The 17333-nt window shown below is 48.6% G+C and overlaps 2 protein-coding genes across 9 annotated transcripts in view; one reads left to right on the top strand and one right to left on the bottom strand.

The window, feature by feature from the left end:
• Positions 1–3504: 3504 nt before the first annotated feature.
• LOC111847159 (uncharacterized) lies at positions 3505–6934 on the top strand. 2 transcript variants are annotated; one of them, XM_023818120.1, is made up of 5 exons: positions 3505–3593; positions 3891–4193; positions 4393–4670; positions 4796–4882; positions 6058–6934. In XM_023818120.1, exons 2-5 carry the CDS (start codon positions 3900–3902, stop codon positions 6089–6091), a joined length of 693 nt encoding a protein of 230 aa, XP_023673888.1. In that variant the 5' UTR covers positions 3505–3593; positions 3891–3899; the 3' UTR covers positions 6092–6934. The 2 variants fall into 2 exon arrangements, with proteins under 2 accessions (XP_023673888.1, XP_023673887.1); XM_023818119.1 differs by lacking the exon at positions 3505–3593 and adding an exon at positions 3683–3774.
• Positions 6935–7361: 427 nt separating this feature from the next.
• pitpnm3 (PITPNM family member 3) overlaps positions 7362–17333 on the bottom strand; it is a 51304-nt gene continuing 41332 nt past the window's right edge. For 4 of the 7 annotated variants that reach the window (XM_072701103.1, XM_023818114.2, XM_072701104.1 and 1 more), the window contains exons 11-20: positions 16907–17065; positions 15916–16064; positions 15308–15424; positions 13126–13242; positions 12889–13037; positions 12250–12465; positions 11341–11524; positions 10922–11050; positions 10405–10787; positions 7362–9246 (exon numbers count right to left, since the gene is read on the bottom strand). In XM_072701103.1, the coding sequence (XP_072557204.1) occupies positions 10461–10787; positions 10922–11050; positions 11341–11524; positions 12250–12465; positions 12889–13037; positions 13126–13242; positions 15308–15424; positions 15916–16064; positions 16907–17065 (1547 nt within the window). In that variant the 3' untranslated portion in view covers positions 7362–9246; positions 10405–10460. The remainder of the gene's footprint in view (positions 9247–10404; positions 10788–10921; positions 11051–11340; positions 11525–12249; positions 12466–12888; positions 13038–13125; positions 13243–15307; positions 15425–15915; positions 16065–16906; positions 17066–17333) is intronic. The other 3 variants (XM_072701105.1, XM_023818117.2, XM_023818118.2) reach the window with 1 other exon arrangement.

The following is a 17333-nucleotide window of genomic DNA, read 5'->3' as shown; positions in this document are numbered from 1 at the left end:
GTAGCTGGAATTTGGCAGCATGAAAAGCCTACTTAAAATGAGAATGTGAGTATTTCTGCTTAAAGCAGCAGAGCTTATTAGCAAATCACATACTTGCACCTCAAATAACGTGTCCTTGCAAAGCCAGTTTGACCTTGTCGACAGCTGTGGCTACAAATTTATATTTATAAATGTCAGTTATGACTCTAAAAACTTGTTTCGTGAGAAATGAAATGACTGACATTTCTGATTTACGAACCTTAGAACTGTCCTTAAGAATTTTATCACAAAAAACGGACAAAGTCAAACCTGGGGGTGGAGAGTGGCTTAGCGGCCTAAGCCTCTGTGTCTGTGTTCAGAAAAATCACCTGTTTGAGCCCCAGCCTTGGCAAAATTGTCACTTATCTGTGGGTCCTTGAGCAGGGGCCTTAACCCCCAGCTCGAGGGGTGCCACACATTGCCTGACCCTGCACTGTGACCCCCAAGCTATGCAGAGCAAGACGGGGTGGGCAAAGAGACAAATTCCAATGTACCTGTACTTTTGCAAAAAATCGAAAGGAGTTAAGAGATTCTTTCACTCACATCAAATCATTATTTACCGCCAGATGTCGCAGTTGTTCCATATGTTGTCCGTAGGAGCTGGTCCTTAGACACGAACTGGTCTCCTACCAGAAATTATTGCATAATAATGCAGTGCGAAAGCATAGTCTTACAGCTCTTCCAAAAGAGTAAGATTTGAAGGATAACAGCGCAGTTTGAAAAGTCTCAGTGTTACGGGAAAAAAATCCAGAAAATGAGGTCTTAAATGTCATAGAAAATAAACGTTCACTTAAAATGTTCACTTCGGTATAAGGACACGACTTTAATCTTTCCACAAAAAAACGGAGAAGAAATAGAAATAGTCGATTTTCCGTTCGGGTTTACAGGAGACGGTGAGGCACTCGGGGCAGTTCAGGCAGAACATAACGTGAAGAAATCCAATAAAGACTAGGATACTCGCAAGGTCTTTACACTCCGGCCTGGGGTGAGACTAGAATCAATAACCAGGAGGCGTCCAGAGATAGACCTGAAAGACTGGCTGGATCGTCATAACGTAGCTCGTCCGTGTTTAAAGCCAGTATTAGGACACAAAATGACCGGCTCATGTTCCATGAATAAATCAACTAATAATTAAAGCGTAACTGTAGAAATTCAGTAATTCTACATTCCATGGATATTGATGATTAATTTTTCATTTTTAGTACTAGGCTATATAATCCATTTGCCGCGAGTCCTCAGGAAAGACGGTTAGTTCCCTCCAAGCGCTCAATGAATTACCTTTGATATAGCGGTTTTGTTTAATATTTATGTTGCCGGCATTTGCCGGTAAGTCGAAATATCGGCTACAACGACATCCTTTGCCAGCGAATCTTGCTGGGTGGGGGCCATTTATTCAGCCAAGATTAATTTGGTTACTCTGTGCCCTTTAAGCAAACGATCAAAGCAAAGCAGCCTTCGTGCTAATTAACGAGATGTGCAATTAAGTGCCCCAAGGCACTCAAACAAAAAGCGTAATTGAACATTTAATTTGATTGTAATCAATTCTTTAATTGAATGTATGGTTACAAAAATTAATAGTTTCTTTTCAGTAACGTATTTATAATCCTACTTTCTTTCCTTGTGTTCAAAAACAAAACGCAATCATATTTGTATCTTTCCGATTTGCTCTCGGCGCTGATGCTCTGTGTCCTTGCAAGACTGTAACCTGTCAGGACCTGGATTGAGAGCCACGGCTCGGGTAATCATGGATGTGGTAGTGATGAGAGAAACGACCTTATAAAACCAGATGGAATTACTCAGGGCCTAGTTTGAGCCAAAGGGGGGCATTAAAGTGACTACTGGCAAGTGTGTTAAACTGGTTGGGGATTGATAAACACAGCTTCTCCTGGAGGGGGCGCTATAACGAGACAGGAGATCCATCTGGAACACGGGATCCATGCTGTGCACAGCAGGCAGCATATGTCAGCTGTTATTGCTGCGTCACCCTCACCTGCCACCCACGAAAGGGTGATGGTGCAATAGTTGTTGCCATGGGAACCATAGGACTTCAGTACCCCCTCACCTGCACCTGGACTGCGGAGCTTCACATTTGTTCTCTGGATTATGAACACGTTCAGTCCATATATATAAATAAGCTATTCAATATTTATAAGCACAAAGATCCATGCTGAGGTGCAGACTACAGAGCCTTCGCAACCAGATACTAAACTTTCAGAAATCTTACAGTGTGGAGACATCGCTGCATTGCCATCAGCCCGTGGATCTGCCACACCTGTGAAGCATATACCAGCTGACCGAAAAGTTCGGTAAATTCAAGCACCCGCCCCCGCCAATGTTATTTCTTACAAAGTTAACAGCAAACTTCATTCCCAGATGTCAGAAAACTTGCGCCGACAGTGGTAACGTGGTGAGATCTAAAGAGGTTTCGAGATCTGCCTCAGCTTGCCGTGCGAGTTTGAGCAGCAGCCGAACACACAAACATCCCGGAGCAGGTTTCCTGACTGCTGATGGACAAACATACAGCTACTGTACGTGATAGGCAGAGTCAAGCAGGGAGGGCAGCCTGCGTGCCCCGCGGCCACCTCACGTATAGGTTCATGTGTTTATTGCCCTGTAACCCTGCCCAGGATAAGCGGTTAGCAGACGGATGGAAATAGTGTTAGTACTATAGCTCTATCTGGACGTTTGAGGACACTGATGTCACTGTGCTAATGAAGATTACCAAACGTTTCTCCGACTGGACATTTCAAGGACGTAAGTTTAGTTTCAACACTGGTAGGGACCAAATCAGCCCCGAACTCCCCAGCCTCCAAAACACACACGGTACTACCACACTATTGGTAATTACATGTCCCTACGCAAATCTACGCCCTTGGGACATTTAAATAAACGGATCAGCGATATCGAGTGACCCTAAAATAAAAACACGTCATCACTACATATTGTGTATAACACATATCATCCTTCCATCTTCTAACTACAGGGTTGCATTGTATAGATCAGGGGTCACCAACATGGTGCCCGCGGGCACTAGGATGACCTCAAGGACCACGAGTCGCCCTGGGGCCTGTTCTAAAAATAGCACAACTCACCACTTAAAATTTTATTTTATCCTGTTGCTATTCTTCTTTAATCACATTTGCATTTATATAGATTTGAAAATGACAATATATATATATAAAAATGATTTAAAACATATTTATTATACATTTAGTTTAGAGAAGATTAGATAAGTTTGGGAGGGCGTTTCAAACTGGTAGCCCTTCGTATGGCTCAGTACCCGTGAAGTAGCTCTCAGTTTCAAAAAGGTTGGTGACCCCTGGTATAGATTATACCAGTTATGGGATTGACTGCACAGTAACACGATGCAGAATGACGTCAGCATTGCAGGACACTGGAGATGGACCGCTACATAACGATAATAGAAAGGACCAATCATGAGCGGCCATGGATCTGCACAGCCAATCAGCACCCGAACACGGGGAGGAGCCAACCGGGGGGGAATTCAAATAGTGAAGTTTACATTAAAGTTAATTTTCACTCCTTTTTCATTTTTGGATGCAGAGGGATTTGAGGTACGTAAAAAGCGTTAATCGGAATGAATATTGTATTAGAAAAATTACTGTTATTCGACGGTTAATTTTATGCATTTTGTATCATTCAAAGTGTTTCCCAGGAACAATAAATCAGTTCTGCGGGACTTTTGCCCTGCTTGATGGCGTGAGGGCAAATCGGCAGCCCGGCCAGCATATGGCTGTTAGTCTGTTAAATGCTTTGGATACCAATCATACCTGCATTGTTTCATAATGTATCCGTGGGTTAATTTAATTTTGTGATGAGATGCAGAATTTAATGTTAGACTTTCTCCGTAGGTGATCGGCATGTCGTCGGTGCAGGGCGTTGCGAGGGCTGTCGGCGGCTGGAGAGCCCACATGCTCCTCAGCGAGTCGGATGGGGACGCGTCCCCCGAAGCCCCGGACCGCTTCAAAAAGCTCCGCTCCGGCTCATCCCTGAACTCGCTGCGGATGTCCCTGCGGAAACGCCTGCCCCTGAAGCCGGTGCGATCAAACACGGATGAGAAGCGCAGCTGGGAGCCGGCGCAGGACAGCCGAAAGCCGAGCGCCGTCCGCCTGCTCACACGCAGCGCCTGTAACTCCTTCGGAAGCGTCTGCCAGGTCCGCGCAAAATCACGCCAGCATTCATCATTGATGTCTGCCGTAGTTTACATTTAAGATGCAGATTAACCTGTTTTTGTTTTATAAACGCAAAGGAAGTAATAGAAATTCCTTTTTTACATATACATTCATACATATTCAAGCTGCGTGATTCCGTTTCTTTCCGTGGTAAAATGTCCCTCCCTCCCACCCCCCACAGAAGCTTCAGAAGAAACGGGTGGGGCGCAGGGAGCGTCTGGTGGTGACACCCAGTAAGTCTCCCAGCGGCCTTCGGAACGGCTCTGTCGTGGGCCCCCCAACTGTGACCCCAAAACGGGTCACCCAGCGCACCCCTAAATCAGCCACCAAGAAGGTGCCCCGACTCATCCGCACCGTGGGCCAGCAGGATGGGGGCTCGATGTTCTCCAGGAGACAGCTAGTGAGGGTGGTGGCTCGGAGCAGCCCGTACGCTTCTCTTGAGGCCCAAAACCACAGGAGGTACGAAGCTGTAACATTAGGGGGGAATGTGGACACATTCAGTGAAAATTTCACATCTCAGCATGTCTTATGAGAAGTTCACTGGACGCATCTCTCTTTCTCTCTCTCTCTCTCCACTTCCTCAGACGCTTCGAGCAGGATATGGACTCTCTGTCGAGTGACCTCAGAAACCTTGACGGACTCTCTCCAGCCTTTGACCGGACAGATGAAGAGTGAGTGGAGACGCAGGTTTTGTTATTACGTCGAGGCATAAACACCCAGAGATGAATTTGCCATAAAACCCGGTTTGAAACTGGTGAGGCTGTATGTATGTTCTCTAGAAGTTAGAACGGCAATAACCAGGTAATAAATAAGTGTATTTGGCATTAGAGACGGCAGTAGGAGGGAAAATGGTTCCCGAGAACAGCATCTGCTCCACCCTAATAACCCAGCCTATTAAATACGATGAACAGCTTTGATGGTTGCAGCATACAGGCTTGTTTGGCTATCGGGGGAATTCCTCAGTAGATTCAACGTTCCTCTCAGGAATTGTGGAATTTCCTGTTTTCTTTTCCTGCCCGTTTCTTCAGATCAGCCTCTTCTGCTCACAGGCCTGACTTCCTCACGTCATATAATGTAACAGCTGTTCAGTTTCTGAAAGCGGGCATTGGGTTTGTGTGTGACGCGCTTAATGTATGCACCTCCTCACGGGGCAGCCTGGCGGGTCACGGGCAGCGGGGGGCGGGGGCACGTACCTTCCCACAGCAGGCCGTGTGTGTGTCTGTGTGTGTGTGTGTGTGTGTCTGTACTTCCCGTAGTGTGACTCGGGTTGATGCTCTGGTCTGGCAGTGTCAGCTATCTTCACATTATTCACATGTTCGTGCACAATTACTGAGGGCTTTCACTCAGTATAAAAAGGCAGGACCTCTCAGATATTTAGCAGGTGGGTAATAGTTCAGTTCCCCTGGACTGGGCTGTCGGGGTGTTTTTCTGGGTGTGAATGGTCCTGCCTTCTTGAAAAATCGTGAGACTTGTTTGTTGGCTTTGTTCAGGGAGCGGTGTACTTGAAACAGAACCTCCATTTAAACGCACCTTAATCAGTGGCCCCCACAGAACCCTTTATGGTTTATAGTAGGGGGGGCCAATCTTACCCGCAAAGGGCCGGTGTGTATGCAGGTTTAGTAATCTAATTACGGAGTTGCAGCAAAAACCCGCATACACACCGACCCTTTGCGGATAAGATTGGCCACCCCTGGTTTAGGGTTAGAAATCTCTGATCCTCGTTCCGCCAGAAACATTCTGCACCATTTTGGCGCCCGAGGATGAATGTATGAGATGGATAAATGAACCTCCTAAATCTTAAATTTAAGTTTTAACTGGGATTTTTTTCCCCCCAAACCCAATACAGGGACGGAGCCATCGGCCTGAGAGGCTTCCGTTAAGACTGGCGGACTGGGGCGACCGCCTGCAGTGGGCTTCAGCTGCCCTGGAGACCTGAGAAGAGTGAGAGTGTGTCCCGTAAGCCGCACCAAACACACCCCAAGTAGGCATGGGAGGGACACACTCAGATGTCTGATTTTTGGGTGCTTGTTCACTGTCTGTACTACAACATACATTAGGAAATATAAATGCTGTGATGATTAAAAATGACTAAGCTGGGCGGTATGTTCAGTTGAGTTATGTACAGGTGAAAACAGCATATCTGTGACTATTATTTATAGTATTCATTATTTACAGTAATTCTGTGAAGAAAACGTACACCTCTGTGTTACTGGTGGGTGTTTTGCTTTAAGACTGTGTTCCTGGTGCCAGACTCCAGGTGTAAGATAAATATGATTTGACTTTTTTTTTTCTTTCTCTGCCATCCTCTCAAAATGCCTTTTGGGAAGAACCTGACAAGAAAACTAATGAAAATGTATTTGCTACCATTTATCATGCTAGACGGTCAGCTTAGACTTAGGGATGTAAAGGTTGCCTCTGTAATGTCTCATTTTGGATGTAAAACATGTGCCTTGTTACGTGACCTGAACCTCTGTCAGCAGAAGTATACCTTTACATAGATTTTTACATTTTGTGTTTGAAAAAACAAAGCTTCAATATGTGACTTGTGTTTGTTTTACAAGCAGGAAAATTGGGTTTAATTAAAAATCTCATAGAGAACCTACTTCACCCATTTTCAGCAATACTTTAGAAACAATTTCTGACTGGTTACTTGTATCACACAGTTCTGTTGACCTGATTGTGCACTATACTGGAATATTAAATCCTTATGAATTTTCATAAAATAGTTTTTCTCTTTTTCTACGATGTGGGCCGTGATCCCCCTGGGTCTTTGATTTAAAAAGATTATGTGCAAACTAATCCCACGATGTGTGTCCTTGGGTGAGGGCACTGTGTTAGTGTGCAGAATCTCAGCAGCGCAGTAACGATCCACTTAAGGAGGCCGACTGATCACTCCATCATTCCCGGCCCGTTGCCTTCGCCCTGCATCGCTCCCATCGGAATCAGCGGAGCTTCTCAGCACGTCCAGCCATCTGGTGGATCTCAAGGAAGCTACTTTACAGACGGAGCTCTGCACCTTCGGATGACAATTAAGTTTCTGGCCTCCAGGACACCAGCAAACTCACAGACGACCTGTGAATCTAAGTTTGTGAGCCAGGGAACATTATGGAAGTTGGCATTCTGCAGAGAATGGGATTCCATTAAACCTGGTCCATTGTCAGAGTGAACTTTAATTAATATTAGTGTTTCTTATTCCACATTGATCACCCTCACCAGTATGGAGGGCTTTCAGGTTTCCACGGTCATCCAGCTTAGAGCAATTTCCATGATCTCACACACACAAGCACACTTTAGCTTGATGTTCTAAAATAGTCCACGTGTACTTTATATGTGCCTACAGAAAATACAGAGGAAAACATTACATATAGTAGGATACGGTTCACTTTGCCATAGATGTAAAACTATCATACTTTGGTCAAGCATTAAGGGTTATACAACATTCCTCTTTCCAGGTCGTCAAAATACAAATTAAGGCCAAAAATAACACTCTAACAAGATTCCATTTAAACAACACAATTCAAAAACACTTCTTTAAAATATTTCCAAATACTATACACAAAAATTATTCCTCATATAAAAATAAGTGTAAGCACAACAGGGGCCTTCCTATTGGCTGGCCACTGGATCACATGACATGACAGGAACCACCCACTGGATAGGCAGACTGGAGGTACCTCTAGAGCAGGGCTATTCAATTCGCGCCATCGATTCCGAATCCAGGCCTTGTTTTCAGTTCTCCCAGGTAGTTAGTTTAATAATGACTGATTCTGATTGGTCAGAGGCTTCACACCTGGCTCACAGGTGAAGGAAGGCTGGAAATCAGCAGGGCTCGGACTTCGAGGACCGTGAGTTGAATAGCCCTGCTCTAGAGTTTCCAAAGTGTTCCCCTCTACTGCTAGTATCGATATGACCTTAACAAGAAGATTCCTAAAACTGTCATTATCTCTCTCTTAATTATCCTTCCATGAGGACAAGTGGTGTGTTGCAGTTGTCCTACAATAACTGGTGTTCTCAGTCCAGCACAATCACCAAACATCTCCCCGTTAGCGCCGCCCCTGTTGAATATTTGTAATGACGTCACAGAAAACACAGTCCAACACTACAAAAAAAGCCCCCCCAAAGCGACTTGGCAAAGAGTACCGTTTTGTTTCAGCAAATGAGCATAATCGTGGGTCACCTGACTATGATACCCCCCCATCCCGAGAGAGCCCTGAAGAAGAAATGCGAGTGAACTCCCCCCCCCCTCCCCTAACATGGCACCAAGTGGTTAAAAAACAGGGGTGAAGGGGGCCAAATGCAGGTCAGCCTCCCCCGTCCACCAGGAGGGTTTAACCAACATTGGGCTGGTGCAGTACAGTAACAGGTTACGAGGACCCAGGGTCTGTAACAGTGCTGGGGATGCTGGCTCAGAGATTAACACACCTGTATACATATCTGTACATACACATACAACTGGAATATCAGAATATTATTGCAGGAGTCAGTGGCGCCCCCTTTCTGCAGGACAATTCACTGCACAAGTAGACCAGCTGGACCTGGGAATCTCAGGTCTCCAGCTGCCCAAAAACCTCCCAACCTCCCAGTGAATCTCCCAGCTCACGCCAGCAGCCTTGTTTTTTTTTTTTTGTTTTTTTGAATCAGAAATTCCAATGAATAAAAAAAAAAAACCCTATACTGGATTAATTTCATTGAATGCCATCGGATGGACCTGGAATCACCAAATCTCCCAGGGATGTATTGGCTGAGTTTCTGGATTCATTTATGGGCTAATAATCTCGCGATTCGGCGGCGCATCCCAGCCCGATTCTCCTCTCGGCCCGGAGGTATCCGTCGCGTCTCTTGTTCCTGTGCTTTTCCACGTGCCAGCAAGCTTCCGAATCAGTATTAAGGGAGACGTGTTAAGCAGCTTACATTCCAGGATTGCCAGGCCGGACCGAGCCCCCCCCCACCCCCCAGGCTGACTGCGTGGTGAGCCGGCATGTCTCTTGGAAAATGGGGTGACATTTCGGGAGGGTTCATAATTCATCTTTGGGAGCTGCGTGGAAAGATAAGAACAGATAAAAGCGGAATTATAAAAATGTCCGTCAGTAATGTGACCCACATCCCTGATCAGGCCGACGCACCCCCCCAAAAGCCACACTCTGCTCTCTCTCAGCACACGATGCCATGGTGATCCGCAGCCCATGCATCTTCACGGGATGGTCGACGGTCTGGGAATGCGGCTTGGAGCACAGAGGCAGATAATTGTCTTCCTCTGGATGCCTTTCATCCCTATCTGAGCATCCGTGTTTCTGGAAAAGCCCTCCGATGGGAGAATGGGTGGAGGCTGGCTTTGAATAAAAAAAGTCTTCCTAGTTGCTAATAATAGCATCTGAGTCTCCCACATGAATATTTATAAGGAAGCAGATTCAGCCCGATTCCCCTCTGTGTGGCTCTGCCGGGGGTGGGGGGTCATACATTGGCCTGCTGCTGCTTGCCGTCTCGTCTGCAAAGGCTGTCACATGCGGGGAGGGGCAGGTAGGCAGTAGCAGCGCATGCAGCTTGTAATAATCCGACAGCAAGCAACTCAGCTAAAAGATTGTGCCTTTAATAGATTCTGTAGACACGGTGAGGTGGTTCCTCTGAAAGAATCACTGTGCAGGAGGGTGGAGGTGACCTTGAATGGGGATGAATCTGGGTGGAGGTGACACAGGGTGAAGGTGACACAGAGTGAAGGTGGCACTGGGTGGAGGTGACACAGGGTGAAGGTGGCACTGGGTGGAGGTGGCACTGGGTGGAGGTGGCACTGGGTGGAGGTGACACAGGGTGAAGGTGGCACTGGATGGAGGTGGCACTGGGTGGAGGTGACACAGGGTGAAGGTGGCACTGGGTGGAGGTGACACAGGGTGAAGGTGGCACTGGGTGAAGGTGACACAGGGTGAAGGTGACACTGGGTGGAGGTGAAACTAGGTGAAGGCGACCCCAGGTAGAGATGACACTGGTTAAAGGTCACCCTGGCTAGAGGTGACAATGAATGGGTACAAATCTGGGTGGAAGTGACCTCGGGTGAAGGTGACCCCGGGTGGAGGTGACACTAAATGTGTATGAATCTCAGTGGAGGTGACCCTGGGTGGAGGCAATGCTGGGTGGAGGTGACACTGAATGGGGATGCATCTGGGTAGAGGTGACCCCAGGAGGAGGTGACATTGCCTACCTCGGCCCTGGGCGGGGTACTGCTGGCGTCTTTCTCTGCATCCCCTGGCCCCCGTCTCAGGGTGTCGTGTCTTCACGGTGCAAGGAGCCCCGGCCCCAGACGCTGAGCGACACCCCCCCGCCGCTGCCCCCTCCAAGGTCCTTGTCGGACTCGGGCTGACTCTGTGCCCGCTCAGGCTTGGGGTTGGCGCTGCAGGGGGGGTCTGGCTGCTGCACCGACATGGTGCGCCGCAGGTGCGTGCGCTTGCACAGGAACTCGGGCTTGGCAGACAGACCAAAGGAGCCTTTGCGCAGAACCATGCGGACCGACGAGCTCTTTTTGGGTCGCGTCCGGTGCCCAAACTGCAGCATGGACAGGTGGGCTGCATAGCCCTCACTCAGGAACTGCATTGGGCGGGGACAGCGGAAAGGGACGATGACAAAGACAGAACATCTACCCTAGGTATCAGGAACGGCCCACTCACACACACAAGTGGGTCTGATCAGCACTGCGAAGACCAAAAGGAGGCTCCGCCTACCTGGCACTGGTTCTGGCACTTCTTGGAAGGGCGGCCAACGATGTATATCTGAGACGGACTGAGACCCAGCATGCTGTACACGGAGATGTCCTTCATGGAGCCGTAAGCGGCACTGATTTTAATGTGACACTGGTGACAGGAGACGAAACATGCTTGTTAAGGAGTCTGTCTGTGTGTTTGCGGCAGCTGTGCCTTGTAACTGAACACTGAAAATGATACCTTGTGGAGACATTAATCTAAAATTAAAGGCCTCTTTTTAACTTAGTAAAACCGAAGTGCTAAAAATATTTGGAATGTCCTTAGGCAAAGTAAACGCCATGCAGTGAAACATAAGGAAGTGTGTAAGTGTGTGTGTGTGTTTTTATGTGTGTGTCTGTGTCTGTCTGTGTGTGTGTGTGAGTACAGCCGCCCATCAGCACCTCCTGCATCAGGTTCCTGAGGAAGAGGGCTTTCTGCCGCAGCGGGTCGTGCACCAGCCCTTCGGAGAAGAAGACAGCCCCCTGAGGGAAGTTGTGCTGGGACAGCCAGGAGACCACCCTCTGTTTCTGCATGTCCGGTCGGCCCGTGATGTAGAGGATCAGGTAGCCCAGGTCCTGCCAGTGCCTGCGCACATCCAGGCAGGGACAGGGACACACAGATGAGGACATGCAGACCCAGGAAGGGACAGGGACACACAGACAAGGACGCACACAACACAGCAGGGACAGGGACACACAGATGAGGACACACAGACCCAGGCAGGGACAGGGACACACAGACGAGGACACACACAGACCCAGCAGGGACAGGGACACACAGACGAGGACACACACAGACCCAGCAGGGACAGGGACACACAGACGAGGACACACACAGACCCAGCAGGGACAGGGACACACAGACGAGGACACACACAGACCCAGCAGGGACAGGGACACACAGATAAAGACAAAGATCAAGATAGGGACACACACACCCAAGTTTTTGAGTTCCTGTGGTCACAGAGCGACCGGTCCCTGTTTGGAACCCTGAGTTCTTAAGCATTTACAGTGTTATGTTCAGTGAGAAATATGATGGATTATTACAGGAGAACAAAAAAAACATTTTTAAACCATTTAAGGTGAGGTGGTTTGGAATGGATGCCAGTGTATAAAGAGAGTCCATGTCACTAAGAGAGCCTGCTGGACCCCGAGTCGAGCTCAGAGGGATCTCAGAGACTGTGAAAGCATAACCGCCATCACTTCCTTTTCTTTTAAGCAGGGAACCCGACACAAACACAGATATTTTCATGGCCTTGGAAGCTTCCTACTTCTCTACCACAATGACCACACAGACTGAGGAACACACACCTGACGACGTCCACGGCTCCGGGCCGCACTTTGGGGTAATGACCACACAGACTGAGGAACACACACCTGACGACGTCCACGGCTCCGGGCCGCACTTTGGGGTCACTGCCCATGATTGAGACGCTGGCTGCGAAAGAGCCATCGATACTGAAGACCACGCATTCCATTCCACGCGGGAGCACCGTCAGGAAGGCTTCGGCACACGTCTGGTCACCCCTGGCGGGAACGGCAGACGGGCAGCGGTAAGGGTGTCTGCAGAACCTTCTGGCAAAGTCTGTTAGAGCAGCGAGAACTTGGACGAGGATCCAGATTGAATCTGGTCACTCCATACGCTGATCCCAGCAGCAAAGCATGCCTAACAGGGCCCAGTGCATTGTGGGACTTAATAACTAGGTAATTAATAAGGAATGAACAGATAAACGACTTCAAATGAATAACGAGACTAGAAATATCTGCTGGTGATGCTTCATGGAGTCGTTTCTGGACCTGATGAGGAATGAAATGGGTGCCATTTTGCTTTAGGGTGGAGATCCCAACACATGGGTAGAGGTTTCCACTCTGACACTACAGACAGTTCTGTCGGCTCATGATCATCTGTGTCACCATGCAGTGACGTGGGATAGGGGCGGCAGTACTTGCTTGACCACCATCCTGATGGGGTAGACGCCCACACCCAGCTTCTTCTCCTTGGGGATTGTGTAGGTAACCCTGCCGCTACTACTGGTCACCTCTGTGTCGAAGTGTACCCAGCGTCCTGACTGGGGCTGGGTCATCAGGAGCACGTCCACCTAGGGGGCATGGGGTGGGAGGCTGGGGGTGAGGCGGACAGGAGGCCAAGCCAAGGGAACGCTGAGACACCGGCGGTTTGGGCTTCACCTTCTCTCCCGTCAGGGTCACCATGTCCAGGGGACCGTACATGAAACGGCCAACCAGGATCTGAGGGCCGTCCTCGGTCGCGATGACATCATTCACCCTATGGTTGGAGGTGACGTTCTGCCCGGGGCGGGGGGAACAAAAGCAGCAGCAGAGAGTTCAGCTCAGCATCTCCTCGCATCGTCTTGCTCACCACGCTATAGATCGCAATTCCAACCCTCCGTCAGTCCAGAGAACCTTCTGAGATCTTCAGAAAAAGCACTAAAAAATAATAAGATCTAACTACTAGTAAGTCACCTTACTGCTCGTTCTGTGTCAAGGCCGTGAGTCACCAGATTACATCAAAAAATAATCCGGCCTCCATGGTTTAAACTATCGACCCGCTGTGGGTGTTGTGCTATTCATCAAGCGCCGGTTTAACAGCCAGCTGCTGCAATCGATCACAATGCGATTCACATTTTCCTCCCATCAACGCGGCTTGTGAAGCAGGCAGTACCACTGCTCTCCAGGAGAGGGAGCCATATCTCTGCAGCCTCTCCATTCCTTCCCAATAATTCATGGTTCTAGACCTCAGAGTCTTGGGAATATAAGACCCGCTGAATCTCTCCTGATGTGAAAGGATTTTAATGAGAAATTAAAGCAGCTGAGATGGTGCTTTAACTGCGATGAGCACCATCTCCCCTCCCTTTAGATCCAGGGGTGCGCACTCCTTCCAGAGGCTCGTGGTTTGGTGCGGTGGGCATTTGGACTCAAGCGGCACCGGCTAATGTCTACCGCGGTTCCACGCAAGCCATTTACCATAACCTCTTCATGTACGGCATCCTGCCGACACTCGGAACACATCATACGGTATTTCCAAGGGACCGACCATTCCATTGGCTCCCATTTTTCAGTTAATGAACCAGTTATCAAACATTTCTTGGGCTAAATTTACTTGCATATGTATAAACGCAGATAAATGCTCCAGCCCAGAGGATTTGTTAACACTGCCCCCTGCTGGTATGCTGGGTGTAGGACATGCCGCCCTTTGGATATCCAGAAAAACACCCCAATCAAGGAGGTCGCAAGTCACATGGCATTGATTGGAGTAGCCTGGTGGGAAAATGACCCTAAAGATTAATCCTGAGCCAGAGGCGAGAGCACAGAGCATCTGGATTTTTCCTCATATTCCAGTGGGAAGAGACTGTGACCTCATGGCTACGTGCCTAACTCAATGCGACCCGCCATCTGCATCGTATTTCCATGGCATGTGGGCCAGCCTGCCTGCCAATGCACCCGCATGGGACTGGGGCTTGACTGGTCACACTGGTATTTAGCTCCACTGTACTCTACTGGGAATGGTTAGGGCAGACCGGCTGAGTCTGCTGGGAGACAGAGGTGGTGTCTTTTTGCACTGGAAAGCTGGACGCTGTGCCAAGTGAAAGTCGGGGCATCTCGACCGTTTACCAAAAGGCAATGAGCCCCGAAAGCAATCTGGAGTCACATACCAGTAACTCCCATTAAGATTCACCTCACCGACTGAAGCGAATGCAGTTTTTGCCAGCAATGACGTGCCACGAGTGCCGGCACTCTCTGGACCCAGTAATTTTGTCTGCGAATAGTGAGAATCTCATTGCTCATTCAGCGAAGCCACTTTAAAGCAGAAAAAAATCTCATCAAAGTTCACCGACAGCCAGTGCCGGCCCGGTCTGATCGCCGAACACCGGAATACTCCCGCTGCTCCCGTCACTGGAGTGTTCCTTTTCCACTCCGCCTTCGGAAATTGTTTCAGATGTTCAAAGGGAATATTGTTATGCCCTCGGCAAGAGGGAGGGGGCATTTCAAGCCAAACGGACGGCAATTGTTGAACTCGCACTCAAAATTTTTGCCCAAGCGTCAGACGAAGGGCTCTGTGGGAAGATGACGTTTGTCAGACTCGAACACAGTCTTTTGGAGACTTGTCACTAGAGCCTAACCGTAAAATAGAGACAGTGGGACTGAACCGCCAGACCGCATCGCATTCAGACAGCGTGCAGCGTGCGGCTGACAGCTCTGTTCAGGAGTGCTGAGTGTTTCTGCGTTCTCGTAAACATGTCTGTCTCTGGATGGAGCAGAACACCTCTCCAATGCCACAGCACCACCTGGCACACTGGTACCCATCTCTCCTGAGCTGGAGCAGCTGGAAGTTGGGATTTGGTTAGCTTACCCGCAGCTTGACGTGAGTCCTCCTGCGCAGCCACTTCTCACGGGGGCTAGAGGGGGAGAAGGGGGCAGAGTCGAAGCAGTCGGCCTCCTGGGCTTTCAGGCAATCACAGCGCATCACCTGACGGTGAAACACACACCAGCCTCAGTGTCGACACCTTCGCCAGCATCAAAGCCAATGTCAACATCAACATCAATGTCAATGTCAACATCAACATCAATGTCAATGTCAACATCAATGTCAATGTCAACGTCAACATCAATGCCAATGCCAACATCAACATCAATGTCAATGTCAACGTCAACATCAATGCCAATGCCAACATCAACATCAATGCCAATGCCAACATCGACGTCAGTGCCCTCCATTGCTTAGCGAGTGTGACAGAATACTTTATAGCCCCCAGAATGTCCAGTCTCATTCATCATAGATGACTGACTAGCTTAATTAACTAATGTAATGTTTCGTGGCACTTCCAGTTCCTGGAGGAATATACAACTGTACTGGGTCTTCTGAGACATTCGCTATGGTACATAATAGAGGACCTGGACTTCAAGGACCTTCAACAACACTGAGCAGCCCAGGTCTGCAAGGCAAGTCAAGCAGCTCACCTGGCGAAGCACGAACGCAACCACGTCCGTAGATTCCCAGTAAGAAGCGTGGAAGAGGTGGGGAAGGGCCACCGTGGGGAAGGATGTAAGGACATCTGGGCAGTAGAGGGCATAGTCCAAGCGCTTGGTCCCCCACCAGGTGCTAGAAACTGAGAGAAAAACAAGACATATCAGGGTAACCCACATCTCCGCACAGGTTCCTGTCATTAAGCATTGTTTGGTGAAGAATGGACTCTGAACCTACACCTCAGCATTGGACTGTTATAACTGAGGGGACACCAGACATGACTGGCATCAAACTTCTGACTTTTTCTTTACTTCTCTTTCTGCCTTTATGACCTTTAAGTTTTGACAACACTAACTTCTGTCTCACTAATAGGGCTCGTTCTCAATTTGAATGTTTAATGAGAGGAAGAGAGGAGGAGATTCATGGAGGGGTGAGGCAGCGAGGAACGGGTGGATCTGAGTGAGAAATGTGGATCTCAAGGATGTATGCAAATCGGACGACAAGATGTTTTGTTAGCCTTTAAAGGACACTGGAATAATAATACCACTGTCAATCATTTGGGGGAGGGGGGCAGTAAAAAAAAACAAAACCATGATACAGAAGCAGAGGGGAAAATGTTTCTGTCAGCAATAAAGTCTGTGTGAATAGTTTATGCTGCACCTCAGCCTGCCGTCCTTGACTTTATATACCTTTAAAGTCCATTCTCTCTCCTAGTAAAAAGCTGGCTTTGCTTTCAAGTGAAAAACTCATTCTGGTGGTTAATATACACATATACACAATGCTCTGATGTCATACACTGGCTTCTCTGATGTCATATGTGTATTGCTCTGATGTCATAATCATGATGCTTTGGTTAAGATCATAATGCTTTGGTCCGAAGCTGCATTAACATGTGAAGCATTTACAAATACAATAACTGAAAATGTCAGGGGCTGTTCCTGAACTCCGTGTTCTTCTTGGATGCTGTGTGATGTTCATGCTCACTGTTAGCGATGGTGCTGTTCAGTCGGTCGCTAGAGCAGGCCGAGGCTTCGCTGCCAACACTCGTCAAGCTGCCTCGCCGGGGACCCCCACCCGAATCCTCTCCCCCGGGGCCTGGCCCGTCCTCCGAGAACATCTCTGGATGGCTGTGGATGGTGTCGGCTGCAGAGGGGGGGACAGAGACAGTAGAGCTGTGGTGTTCATTCTACCTGGTGCTATAGGTGACCGTGGGGGAAAAAAAAAGAGTGACAGACAGAGAGTATGGGCCTATTCATACTTGTACCAGTTGCCTTGTTCCATGTGCGATCACGATTGCCCTGCCTTCCCACTCCCCCAGTGGTCTGCGCTCACATTACACTTAACCATCCTGGCCTGAGTATGCTTTCGTTATCATTATGAAGGAAAGCGCTGTCATTGACATCAGGTCTGT

The sequence above is a fragment of the Paramormyrops kingsleyae genome, chromosome 17 (genome assembly GCF_048594095.1).
Source record: "Paramormyrops kingsleyae isolate MSU_618 chromosome 17, PKINGS_0.4, whole genome shotgun sequence".
In the NCBI taxonomy this organism is placed as follows: Eukaryota; Metazoa; Chordata; class Actinopteri; order Osteoglossiformes; family Mormyridae; genus Paramormyrops; species Paramormyrops kingsleyae.
The sequence above is the reverse complement of the archived record's forward strand: the minus strand, read 5'-3'. Positions and strand labels throughout refer to the sequence as shown.